We start from the raw sequence: 14132 nt of genomic DNA, 5'->3' as shown, positions 1-14132 counted from the left end.
AATAGTCGATGATGCAGTCATTTCAGTGTGGGCACTGCCTTTTTAATAATAGCACAACTTAGAAGTAGCTTTGTTGTGACTGTTTTAAGATGCATTTAGAATCAGAATTAGATTTGCAATTTTAGATCCAAGCCTACAATCTCAGCTTTTGCAGAAGCTTTGGGAAGCCTGCCAAACTAATGACATAGATTTTAATTTTTTTTATTTTTTTCAGAGCTGAGTATTGTTTTGTGTTTTTAGTGGTATCACAGACTGCTGTCTAAATTGAATCCTGATGTTAGGAACGATATGTTTCATGTGGGGAAGTGGACTGAGTATTTAAAGGGCTTTATTAAGGTTGCTTGGACAGCTTTTCTTTTGACTCCAACAGACATCTTTAGGAAATGATCTAATAGCTCCTAGATCTCAGGCCCTGTCAGGCTGATTAGATGTTAATTTATGGTCATTACCAGATGTATATTTGTTGCTAAAATGAGTTGTAAAAATGAAAAATCGTTCAAAAAGCCGTGGTGTTTCTCATCTCACCACAGTTATCACAGAGATTTCACTTTGACAAAAATTTTTCTCCCCAGCTGTTTTTTATTGCATTATTCTTTGAATCTGATTAACTCCTGGCAAGTTACCACAGCAGTCCCTTCACTGTGCAGAGTTTGGACACTTGCCATCTCCAGCAGCGATCCTTTGACCAGTCATGTTTTGGCTCATATGGCAGCGTTGTTCTTAGATATTAAAGCTCAGCAGGTGTCGGTTGTATAGTTTTAAACCTATTCTAGACACAAAAATCAGAACATAAATAGCAATGAAAAGTGCTTTTCTGACTTTTTTTTTATAAGATACTTCAGCAGACACTGAAAAGCTTATGGATGAGGACATAAACTGTAGTGCAAAATTGCCACAGCAGCACTTTCATGAACGCCACATGCTGAGACACTTAAGACACACGTGATGCAGCATGTGACACGAGCCTCGTTGTGCATTTCCTTTTATATTTGGAATGTTTGCACAATTTCTTCAAAGACAAACGGGGGAGGCAAGTGTAACGTTTTTGCAGGTAGTATTAAAGCTTACATCCCAAACTCATATGCAATTCAATTAAGTCCTCAAGAATGTAAATCTTAAAGACACCCTGATCTTTACTTAATCATGCAAAATAAGCTCTTTCTTGCTGTACTGGTGCTGTTGCAAACTGTAGAATAATTGAGTACTCAGATTACTTAAAATCTGAGAAGTGGCTGAATGCCACAACACACTAGACTTGAATCTTTTTTTAGTAGTCACATCTCAGGTTGATTTTTGCTGCTGTTTTTTGTGTCCATTGAATCCAATTTGTGTTGTAATATACGTGATGTACGTATGTAATACATCTTGCTTTGTTTGCTTATGTGTAGCTAACCATCTGAATCCTAATTGCAGGGTTGCTGGGAAGAAATCATCTAAAAGGACAAAATCAATCAATGGATCCCTTTATATCTTCAGGGGTCGAATAAATACAGAAGTAATGGAGGTGGAGAACGTGGAAGATGGAACAGGTAAGAGAAAACAGACAATTTTTTTTAGAGAAAAACAGAGCAAGTCCAAATCCTGTGTGGGAAGTTGGTACAAAAGTATGCACCCTATTCCTCTAATGAAATCTTAGGTAAGCTATGTAACATCTGATGTCTTCATTCTTAGGCCAACTTATAAAGGTGAAAGACTGGTCATGCTTTCAGACATTAGTTCTTCATTCTGAAGTGACCTTTTGAAGAGCTTATGTATCCAGAAGCTTGTCTATTTTTTCTCCTAATCCAAGTTAATTTAGTAAAAGATATTTTATCTTCTTTCCATCCTCTCTTTTCTTAGATCTTAAGCCATTACAGCTATAATAACAGAACTTCTAGATCTTCTTCGCATTTAGAATGCTACCAAATATTAGTCTTAGCATCAAATCAGTAGTATGGAATGTGGCCATGATGAAACGTGGGAATGGCTTTTGCATTACTGTTCTTTGGTCCTGACACAAAGTGAAAGAATGGATGAGGTTCTGACTTCATGCACAAAGGCTGCAACAGCTCCTGCTCCTGTCATAATAAGTCAAGAATTTGTATTCTTTCGAAAGGTGACAATTAAAGAGTTTCCACGTTCTGTGGACAAAAATCCTTACAAGCAACAGCTTACTGTATTCTCAGAAAGATCAGGACAAATAATCCAAACAAGTGTCATGGACTTTTTCACCGATGGCATTCCATTTAGGATATTTTAGCTCTTCTGAGGTGAAATTACAAACTCTGATTTTAGAACAGAAGCTGAGAGAAAATGGCTTTGTAGGCAAAGTATCGTGGCAAGAAATATGAAAATGCTGGTCTATCCTGGATGGAGCTTCAGTCATCAGTTTGCCCACTGTGGATTTCCTCTGGCCTGGCCCTAATCATGAGAAAAACTTCAGGGCACTTGCAGATGTGAGATTCCACTCCCCTCAAGTCACAGAGATCCTTGATCACAAACTTGTTCACTTAATTTGTGTAGGGGACAGATTTTTCAAGTTGAACAGCCTAACCATAGATACTTCTTTTAATACTTATGTGGACAGTTAGTAAGACTGATGCATGAGGAATACCTTCAAAAATGAAGCTCTCCGAATATTTTAATAAAGGCGTCACACACTGATCTGATTAAACTCTATTCACTGTGTGCATTGTGCTTCGGGCTTTTACAGCAGATTACCACAGCAACGGCTACACAGTGACAAATGGCTGGAAGATACACAACACAGCCAAGAACAAGTGGTTTGTCTGTATGGCCAAAACTGCAGAGGACAAACAGAAATGGCTGGATGCTATAATCAAGGAAAGAGAGCAGAGAGAGAGTAAGTGGATAATGTATTTTTTTTAACGCACTTGATTCATTTTGCGTAAAAAGGGGAAATGAATATGCATGTGGAAATCTTTCTGAGAGAAAGACTGCAGCTTCCTTTGTGTTTAGAGACTTAAAATCTGTCCTCAATGACAAAGAAACTCAAGAGATTGAAAACAAACATTTCTGAATATTGTGAGATGATTTGTTTCATGGGCTTGTGTCATTGATATATATAAATTTGTCTTCAGTCAATTTCTGTCACAAGTTGAAGCAGAGAATCTAAATCCTTTAATGTCCTTCACAATCCAAACTTTTTTTTTTTTGTTAGAATATTTTGCAGCAGGAGAACATCTAATCTGCTTGACATAACACAAATTGCAGTGTTACTTTATCACAGAATGTGAAACATTTCTGACATACCTTATCATATGTAAGCCCCAGTGCAGTTTTTTCCGATGGTAAGAATACTACCTTCCAAATGTAGATCAGGCATAGTGTGAATTCAGAAAAGCTCTCTGGGGTCAACAGAAATAAACAGTTTTGTTTTTCATTAAAAGAAGAATTTTATCATTCTGAGCTGATGATCTATATTCATCAACTAGTTCTGCATGTTTTAAATAAAATACATTTCTTGGCTCTTAGTTCTTCCCTCAGAGTGCTAAATCATATCTCTGAAAGATCCAGTGAGTCTTCATTTCAGAGTGAGTTTTTGCTTTATGAGGTCACTAGTGCTCTGCAGAATTTCCTATGCATCAAGTAAAATGTGCGAGGAGAGAGAGGTTTGATAAGAAATAAAAAGACTGAACTAGAAAAGCCAAACACATACTAGCAGGGAGCTTGAGAATAAGGAAGGTAACTGAAATATCAGGAAGGGAAAAAATAGCTCCTTAATGGAAAGTTTTTCAAATTTTTCCATGCAACATTAGGTACTCTTGAGTGTTTTGTCTGATGCTTTTTGTCATACAGTTTTATGATGTGGCAGCTGATGACAGGAGCTCAGAATAAGCATGGATATTCTGGCAGACATTCCAGACCATATTGGAAAATCTCCTTAGGATTAAAGTAATTGTAAAATCACAGAGATATCTGTGCTTAGATTAGAAAGATTGGTGAGATTCCTGATTCTCTATGATGAGTTGGGTGGAATGTGCATTCCAGTTTGCCATTTACATCAGAGCCTGGGGAATTCAGTGATGTAAGACCAGCATGAAACATGTGCTATTACACAGGCTGTTTTCTATCACAAGTTCGTGTTGCAAATTAGCCTCAACTTCATGTGTCAGCATTTACATTGAGTTGGATCACGTTATTGGACAAAGAATGTAAGAATAATGACAATAAACCAGGGGATTTGCAGAGCCAAAACCTTTAGCCAAATATCGGACACATGAAAGAAACACTGTGTTTGAAAGACAAAACTTTGTGCAAGACTTGTTTCTGAACATGCACATCAGCCTCTTAAATAAATGCATTAAACATTTTTTAAAAGCTAGAAAGTATCATCAGTACTACACAAAACACTGTTCATTCATTACTTTGTCATTCATAAAGGAACAGAATTTACACACAGTGAACTTTTCTTAAAGAATGTCTAGTTTTCATTTTCTAGCCTTATGCTGAACACTTAAATTCTGCCCAACGTCAGTCTCTGTAAAGGTTAGGCAAATAAATCTTAGACCAATTCATACTTCAGACTAATCTTAGAGATATCCAAGCCCAGTGCTCCAGTTTGGACTCCAGAATTCTCTAGATCTGAGAGTAGATTTTTGCTGCCATTTTTGCTACTATTCAGTAGCCATCTTATTGCACTTTGAGTTTGGTGTTTTCAATGCCTTGCATGTCAGGCAGCTTTTTTGAAGACACAGTAAAGAGCAGTGAGGAAAAAATAAAAGGCCAAATGAACACAGCAGCATTCCGAGCACTGGTCTGAAAAGCAAGATGCCTAGGTCTGGGCCCTTCCCACTGAGAAATTTAAACATACAGTTCCACATCCCCAGCTGAGTCTGCTTCAATTCTGGATCTACAGAAAACGTCTAAATCCAGTCTGTAATTTGAATACATGCATATGGATGCTTGGGAAAGTTCTAGAAAAACATCCCTGGAAAGCAAAATGATTAGTTCAGGCTAGGAGAGACAAAGCATCCACAGCAGCAAAATAACTTTCCTCATGTGCTGCCCTAAAACAGTCTGCCCTTCTTTTCTATGTGTAACCACATTTTTGACAAGTCTAAAAAGATGAGTGTCAGAAAATGCCAGTTACGGTGACAGTCGTTGCAACACAGAAACCTGTTCTTTTCAGAGATGATCTCCCTTGCTGTAGCAGTTTTCAAGTTAACGTGTGCTGTGAGGAAATTCATACAAACTGGAAGTGAAATTTTCCGTATATCCAATATATATCACTCCTTAAAACATTCAGTGTTTCTTTCATTGACTGGATAATATGATTTTCAAGCTGTATTTTTAGCCTAGGGATATTAGTAAATAGGCAAATTAAGTAAAGATGAGAGAATAACGTTCCTGTCTACCTTTGACTTATTTAAGGATGTGAATTTGATATCAGCAGTTTTGTATTTTTGGCTTCGAGTAATACAACACTCAAATCATCTATTCTGTCAAGCATTTAGCTGTATTAAACAGGTCTTATGATGGCAGTTATTTCAGGGCCAGAGGTGAAATTGCAACAGCTTCGGGAGATATATGGTTTATCTCTTCTTATTTGGAACTTTTCCATCTTCTGTAAACTATTAAACTTTTTGTGCTGTGATGGATCCATAAGTTTAAAGCTGTTTTTAAAAATGGGAAAGAAAAGGTGTGAACCTGTGCTACGCTCATAAATGACATTTTTTGCTCAGAGCAATAAGTGGTTCAGTTTCCCCTTAATCTGGAAAACAAGTGCCTACCACTTTGTTTGGCCTCTGCTTCTAACTTCAGGGTAACATCTTACCTGGTGATTAGCATCTGAAGGAATTCCTGCTTTGTATTCCAGGTTTGAAACTGGGAATGGAGAGGGATGCATACGTCATGATTGCAGAGAAAGGAGAGAAGCTGTACCAAATGATGATGAGTAAGAAAGTGAACCTTATCAAAGACAGGAGGAGAAAATTAAGTACTGTGCCCAAATGCTTTCTTGGCAAGTAAGTAGCATTCGAATTAAAAAGGCACTTCCATGCTAATGAAAAGAATGGACTGTGGATCTTCTGCAGATGGCATTGTGAGGTCAGATCAGATGTGATTTGACAGAGCTTGATTGAAAAGGCAGTGAAAGCCTTAATTTCTGTTTCACGCCATACACAGGCTGCAGTGACAGCTCATTCTATTGTATAGTAACACATAGCAGCTGCTTCAAATTGGCTAAAGGAATAAGAAAAAACACCTGAACTCCCACAAGTTTGGGGCTTTTAGGGGCCTAACCTGTATCCTCTGTAGTATACAAGTAGACCAGGTCATGTTTAAATCCAGCAGAAATGACCCAGTTTCAGAACTGAATGTCCTGTTTGACTGTGCAACGGACACAAATGAAATTCATCAAGAAACATGATGTATTTGTTAAAAGAGACTTATTGTCTGGAAAATATCCCTCTTTCATTCAGGCTAAGTATTACAAAATAATTCTTAAGGATGTCATGTATAAGACACGAGAAGAGAGACCTCGTGAATGATTCAGATCAGGGATTAGAAATGGCAGCACTGGGGCCGTTGTAGGGAAGTGTCCTGTATGGCCCCAAGAGATGCATCAGTTGACCTGAGAAGACTTTTCTGCCTCAGCTGTTTATGATAGAAATGATCAGCTGTGCGAGGAAAGAAAATTCCGAGTGGCTGCTTATCCATGAATTTCCCTCCCTGTGGTCTCTGTAATGGTGCTTTGTAGGCACTATTAGTTGTGCACAGGGTGTGGAAATGATGCATTGTCTTTCTGCCTGACAGAAGGCAGTCCAGGAACATAAGCTGATGATAATTTTGCTATATCAAAACGTCTTGTCTCTTGGAAATTTTGTTTTTTAAAAACAAACAAAAAATACATCTTCTCTTTATTCTTCTCTTTTGGTTATCTTTCAAATTGAAACATCTAAGCTGTGACTTGGCATGATCTGTCATTTCCTATTTTCCACATAATGAGACTTCCCAGGCCAGAAGTTGTTCTGATATATACAATTCTGTTGTGGATTTCCTTTTTTTCACAGTCTCAGCTCCTACATTTCTTTTAAAATGTCTTTCTTCCAAATGCTCCACTACCTTTCCTGCCCATCACCTTCAGTTTACTGTGTAGCTATCTGAGATTCCACTAGTGTGTGCTTGATATTGCTTTGCCAGTGTTTGTAGCCAGACTGAGATACCTACAGGTATCCTGGCCTCTGACCACAGCATTATTTCTGCTAATGTTCCATCCTACCCTATTAAAAAAAAAAAAATCTGCGGATATTTTCTTAAGCTGCATGTTGATACTGTTCTGGACAACTCACTCGAGTGCAACTCAATCAGTGTAATCCAGTCGTGGCTCACAGATGTTTCATTTTGTTCCAGGGGCTTCCCCTGAGCAATTTGCTTTGGCTGTGACCTATTTATTTTTTTCAGCTACTCCTGCCTAAGGGAGAAACTAAGAACTGTGCTGAGATGTACTTAGTGGTTTTCTGGTAAATGCAGTAGAGAGTAACGGTAAGGCTGCAGAAATAGTTTTTCTCTTGGCCTTTGGATATTAGAGATAGCATCTAATAATTCAAGAAATAAAATGTGGTTGTAGGGGGAAAAAAAGGAGTATGAACTACTACAAATAACTTTAGAAATACCACATGCACTTACTTATAAAGCTGTTTATTTTGCTGGAGCATAAATCCATTTTCCTAACCTCTCTTCAGGTGTGCTGGCATTCAGGCATGTAAATAGTGATACAATCTGCAAGCTTAGCGTTGGTGCCAATACATGCAAATTTGATGCTTGCTGTGTTTCTTTTCAGCACTACTCTAAACTGATTGCAAACCCTTGAACTGTGTTGTACTTTAAATAGAGAGAATCTGTTAACCTCAGGAGATTCCAGACATATCTGATAATATTGCACAAACCTGGATGGGCTGGATTTTTGTTATGTGTTTCTTGTATATATTCCCTGAGTAGAAATCTGTCTATTCTCAGTCCCTTAATTTCAGAGTTGGGAGATGGTGTCCTAGCTAGCATGCCAAGTGAGAACTTAGCAGGGCAGTGCTGGGCAGTGGGGATGCTCTCAATTATACTGAGAACTACTTAGAATGAGATGAGGAAACAAATTTAATTTTGCCATGAGTTTTTTGGATGGATTTCGTTTAGCAAGTCTCTCATATGCAGAAATAAACCAACCTCTTGGAATATTTCAGGGTCATGCACTTTTCAGTGTTTAAAAAGCTTTCAGAACAAATGATTATTGATTTTTCTTGTGAATCAAATGCCACATAAGTCTTAAAATGGGTTTTAAGAAAGCTATCCCATAGTGATGAAACTTCAGAGCACTGAGAGTAGTATTTGTTTATTTTGCTTTTTCAGCTCTCAGTTTCAAACTTTAAGATGACTGCCTTACATTTAGAATCCCAATAAACGCCAGGGACACAGTTCCAAATGAAAGATGTAGGAAAGCTAAGAGGTCAGCAATGTTCTGCTTCAGTTTTGGACAGTGGTTTAAGTGCTGCAAACTGGCATAGATCCATTGCACTTGATGGAAAATATATAGCAACCTGGGCATCTACCCTGTGTGCTCAACACGATTACTGTCATTGGCCAGGATGTCTGGGCTGGAGCACTCCAGAGAGTACATACTTTGAATTCCCAGTAATTGATGTGGAGGATCATTCTTACTACTTCTCCCTTTCCTTATGAGATGCAGAGCCTGACTCATCTCTACAGTAGTCTGACTTACAGAAATTTTACTAAACTGTGCTGCTTTCCATGGGATTCCCCTGACACAGCTGAACAGATTGTGCTGCTTTTTCTATATCGTGAAAGTTATCGAGTAGCACCTCAGCAAACTCAAGTTTTTGCTACTGAAGTTGTTATTGTAAAGACAAAATGTAAATACTACCTACAGCTTAGATGAGTCAGCTCTGATAAACATGAAGAGAATAAAAATGCTCCATTTAGAGCCCACAGTTGGAGGCATGGATGCTGATTTTGATAAGCAGCAACTCTCTGCACGTTGGCAAGCACCCAAGTGGTTTACTGAACTTAGATTTCCCATATGTTGTTCTATTTTTATGTATTCCTTTTGTTATTATATTTTTAATTTAACACATTTCTAACTTAATTACTAATTAACCTGTGTAACTCAGGTCCCCTAGGGCTTTGGCAGGACTTGCAATGTCCGTTTTTCTGTACTGAACTGTTTCTAATGGAGTAATATCCTACCTCTCATTTCTGGCCTTTTTTCTGCCCATATGGACAACTCTGCCCCTCACCAGAGTGCCGTTCTATCTCATGCTGGGTATGCAGACAAACTTAGCACTTCTTGTCTGTAAATTGGAAGCATCTCTTATGTATCTCCCAGGCACCAGCTTGAGTAAATGACCTTAAATTAAACTCTTAGGAGGAACTGTACTGTTCAGTGCTTGAATTCGATGAGTTTAAATCTTCTGTCCGAAGTCCTACTGTGATTTCATTTAAAGCCAACACAATTATGTGATTAAGGAGAAAAAAAGCATAAACAGAGCCAGTGAAGAAAGGTGAGCTTATATAATTGAATCAGACAGTGAACACAGCGTGGAGACAGAACTTGGACTGGAGTAGCTGTTTTCTCTTTTGTGCAACTTTTTGTTTTTAAGGTCACTGTGGCTCAATAATATAAGGATCTGCAGCAGTTATATAGACTGTGCTAGGTCTTCTTTCCTTTTGTGTATGTGTTAATTGGGATGACCTAAGGGGAGCGTTGGGAAAAGTTGCAAATAGGAGATCTGGATCTTGTGCAGACATTTATTCTGGAAATGTATGTAATTAAGCCACACAGAACTGTCACTCTTCACAACAATTTTCACGTTTGCTTCGAGGACAGTGTAGCCTGTGGCTGACTGATGGCTTGCAGAAGATCATGTCTGCTTATATTCAGAGAGAAAAAGATAATTGTTTCTGTTCTGTTTTCCTTTTCAGTGAGTTTGTATCATGGCTCACAGACATTGGGGAGATAAGCAAACCAGAGGAAGGGGTCAACCTGGGACAGGCACTGTTGGAAAATGGAATCATTCATCATGGTAAGTACTCCATGCCGCAAAGAGTTGCCAGATTTCAGTAATGGCTTGACAATGAGGGTGGAAAGTTAACTGTGTCTGCTCACATGATGTTCAAATGCTCTCCTGTATCATACCCAACAAATCCTCAGTGGTTAGTGACTTCTAGGATTAATGGGAGTGAGCAAATTTAAATATTGAAAACTGAATATGCATAGTTGCACTGTCAGTGCACAAAGTTCTCCTGAGACTTGCTATTCATGATGACTGCTTACCCTGCCATAACTTCGTATTCTGACCCTTTCAGCACCATTCTTTTTGTCTGAACACAAATTTACAGCTCAGAGGAAGTTGTGCTGTTACAACCACTGCATCTCTTATTGAAATACACCAAACAGGATGAATAAGATATCGTTTTAATGTTACCTGTGGTTAGAGTTACTAGCTTTACTCTCTGATGACAGTTACTGCTATACATTAGAAGGTATTTGCAATGCTTGATTTAGTTAAGGAAGTATCCCTTAAAGCTTTGATAAATCATTAGAGAAGAAAGTTTCTCATTGTGTGTCCCCTAACAAGCAAGAACTTAAAACCTAAATGCCATAATGAAGCACTTACCGCTACTCTACGTTATATGATGTCTTTGATCTTTTGTTTTCACTTGGCATAGTATTACTGTCAAGTGAAAACTGCTGATCTTTCAGCCTGCCTGGAAAGCAGGCCCAGAGAAGACTAAGTGGCGGAGTGCTGATCTCCATTTCCTTTGTATTTCTGTTTATTCTACCTTTTTTTCTTCTTGGCCTGCTGATGTGTAAGTTTTGGTACCTGCAACACACAGCAGAAGTGATTGGAACCTCATCTTCTGGGCACAAAAGATACTTTCTACAGAGTTGGATCTCAACTGGATTTAGAAATAAAAATTCCAGAGTGAGATTCCACCATATATAAATGTGTACTTGCTTGATTTGCATATTTTGATTTGTTCTGTGAAATTAAGGGAAAACATCACAAGCTTCATGACATGTTCATAGGCTGAGTTGTCCAACGTACTGAGGAAAAGTCTTCAGAATTTCTAGTTTCTTCCTTCTAAACAATGATCCTATGTGCTCTGAAAGGGGCAGACTAAATCTCAAACTGAATCCTGGTACTTCTGAGCTGGACTAACTCAGTGCAATCGGTTGTCTCAGGTTAATCAGACGCCATCTAAGGCACATCTTAAATAGTAGTTTCTCTCAGTTTGTCAAGTATTATGCTTGTACTGTGAAATACTGCATCCAAAATGTTAAAGGGTGCTCCAGCACTAAGACCTGGCCTTTGCCAAGGCAGGAAAGACTGCAGTGACTGAGCTACACCACCTCATCTGCTGTCTGCTTTGGTTGCTGCTCTAGATCTCCCTCTTGTACATAGTTGTTACTGGTCTCCATTATACTACGTTGTGAACAATGACATCTTTATGCTGGGTTTTCTACTGTTTGGAAGATACTTTCTAGCTTACCCTGAATTTGAACACTCTTCGGCACTTTATAGTTATCTCTGACTTATGATTCAATGTAACAGACATTTTATACCAATTAGTAAATTATTATATTTACTGTGAGGGTTTCCCTCTTCTGTGTCCCACTGAAATAATTTAGTTTAGAGACAGCATAAACCTATGTATGATTTGATATGGACTTCAATCCTCTTCTGATTTAGCTTATTGGATAAAGCTGTTTGAAACAGTGTATTTTTTCTGACTCTTCTTATATCAGCTAACTCACCTTTCGAAAATGTTACGTATCACATGGAAACAGCTTTTTTCTGCTTGTCTTTGGAGCCTGTTCATATGAAGTATGATCCAGTAATTTTAACTGCCTATAGGACAGCTGTTCTGGGTGAAGAATTGCTATTCTGGGTCTCTCAAAAGTGCTGATTAATTTTTAGAAGGAACTCACTATTAAATCCAAGAACTTTAGTAGAAGAATACTTCTAACATCTGTAGTTTGTCCCACCAGAATACCCTCTGCATTTGGAACTGCAGAACTTTAGGCAACTGCAAAATGGCTTTAATGTTGTGATAACTGTTGTAGGAATTTGCAGACGCTTTGTTCAAAATTAATCATAAAACATCAGACAATCCTTATTACCTTTACTGGGGCCATTTCTAGTGCCTTACAGAAGTTGAATGTTACTCAAAACGAAGAAATTTTGATTTTAGAAAGCTGCTTTTGTTGGTGGAGCTATTCCTATAAGCATCTCTATGTAAACAAGACATTCTAAGTACAGAAGGATCAGCTGGCCTATGAACAACATGGTGGGGGGAAAAAACATTTATTTTAATTATCATACTGATGTTTTAGTTTCAGATAAGCACCAATTTAAGAATGAGCAGGTGATGTACAGGTTTCGCTATGATGATGGAACATATAAGCCAAGAAGTGAGTTGGAAGACATCGTGTCCAAGGTTTGTGTTACCGTTCTGGCTTGAAAGCTACCGATTTGCATAAGAACCCTCAGAAGAGTTTCCTTTGCTTCTGAATGTCAGTGTCATGTTGCGTAGAAGATCCCTAAAACTGTTTACCACAATTATGTTCGGTTAACTGTACTAATGCCAAAGGAGACATTCACTCTTGGGAGAGGAAGGTTAGCCATAAGCAACAATAAAGTTATCACCACAATCAAGACTGCTGATTAAAATTCTACTATATTGTAACAGAAGGGCTTAAAAGAAAACAGTACACCATAATGCAAAAAATCTTTTGAAAATCTGAGCATTGTGGTTCAGAGAAACAGAAGCCTTCAATATTTAACTGCAGTTCCTGATTACTGTATGTCATATGAGTTCTGATGCCCCACATCTGCTCATAAACCTTTTAATGCATTTCATTTCTTTTTATGGAAATTAGATCGTAGGTTAATTGGGAAGATAGATTAAGAGAAAAAACATTGGAATCGAGTTGATTGGAGATAAAAGAGAAAATTTTCAGGTTCTGGAGGCTGGGAAAAAAGAATTTTTTTTTGTTAGAGGATAAGGGATTTGTTTTGAAAAACAGTTAATCAATAGGTAATTCTAGCTGAGTGGAGACATCAGTCTGCAGGTTTTTCTAGCTCTAACTTGTCAGCATTTTATTTGAAAAAGATGGTAACACCATCTATCTTTCCTTTTTCAGGGTGTTAGACTCTACTGCCGACTACACTGCCTGTATACGCCAGTGGTAAAGTAAGCTCACCTTCGTGATTCTATTGAAATCTTTCTCAGGATAAACTGGAAAAAGCATTTTTGTTGTTCTTCTATCAATGTGCTGTTTCTGTAATAGAATCTCAGCTGGAGAATCTCATATCAGGATTAATTTGGGTTGGTAACACCGTGTGTCTAAACTGTGTATAAGTGGTAAAAATTTGCAGAATTTGCAGAAATTTTAGAATCCATCTGCGTAGACTTAACATTTTCAGTGAGTTCAGGCTTTCCTACTGACCCTTTCTTTTATTTCTGTGTTAGAAAAGCTGAGTTTCCTAGGCTCTTATCTTTCTGTGTCTTCTATTCATGTCTCTTTGCTTCTGACAAGACAGCTTTTACCTGGCAGATAGCTGTGCAATCCCTTTTTTAGTTTTTGATCTACCTTCTGACTGCTTTATTTGGCATCTTCAGATTGCTGATCCCTACAATCCTATTAGCAGGATGGGAAAGATCTGCTTTCTGTGTTGCAACATTTTTTCCCGAGAAATAAGAAAATAACCTAGCATAGGTGGTGAATGAACCAAGAGGATCCAGAGGAATCAAAGTTCACAATTCACTTATTTTGTGGACAGCCTTGGAACACGATTTTCCTTGGTTCTTTTCCCTGGCAACTTGGGAGCTTCTGTGTAGCCTTTGTCTTTATAATTTTCTGTAAGTCAAGTCTAACGCCAGTGTACTTTGAGGAGAAGATGGTGTACCCCACTTACAGCAAAGCATGCTGCTTTGGGGGGTGATAAATAATAAGTAAAATGTTTCAGACAAATGTTATGTGTAAAAAAGAATCTGAATATGTCTCTGATCTAATTCATGGAGATTTGTGAGGACAAGAAAACTTGATCTCTGTTTACAGATTTGATGGGCAATACTTTGGTGTGTAGATAAGATGCAGTCTGTGATGAACGTTA

General features: G+C 38.0%; 1 protein-coding gene across 2 annotated transcripts in view; it reads left to right on the top strand.

Annotated features, from left to right (window-relative positions):
* Positions 1-14132, top strand: part of PREX1 (phosphatidylinositol-3,4,5-trisphosphate dependent Rac exchange factor 1) — a 143207-nt gene that overhangs the window by 90324 nt on the left and 38751 nt on the right. For both annotated transcript variants that reach the window (XM_065754540.1, XM_065754539.1), the window contains exons 8-13: positions 1414-1529; positions 2693-2842; positions 5819-5966; positions 9934-10034; positions 12350-12453; positions 13160-13209. In XM_065754540.1, coding sequence (XP_065610612.1) covers positions 1414-1529; positions 2693-2842; positions 5819-5966; positions 9934-10034; positions 12350-12453; positions 13160-13209 — 669 coding nt within the window. The remainder of the gene's footprint in view (positions 1-1413; positions 1530-2692; positions 2843-5818; positions 5967-9933; positions 10035-12349; positions 12454-13159; positions 13210-14132) is intronic.

Source organism: Cyrtonyx montezumae, unplaced genomic scaffold (genome assembly GCF_038088225.1).
Source record: "Cyrtonyx montezumae isolate F1298 unplaced genomic scaffold, pur_monq_1.0 scaffold_9, whole genome shotgun sequence".
Taxonomy (NCBI): Eukaryota; Metazoa; Chordata; class Aves; order Galliformes; family Odontophoridae; genus Cyrtonyx; species Cyrtonyx montezumae.
The sequence above is the reverse complement of the archived record's forward strand: the minus strand, read 5'-3'. Positions and strand labels throughout refer to the sequence as shown.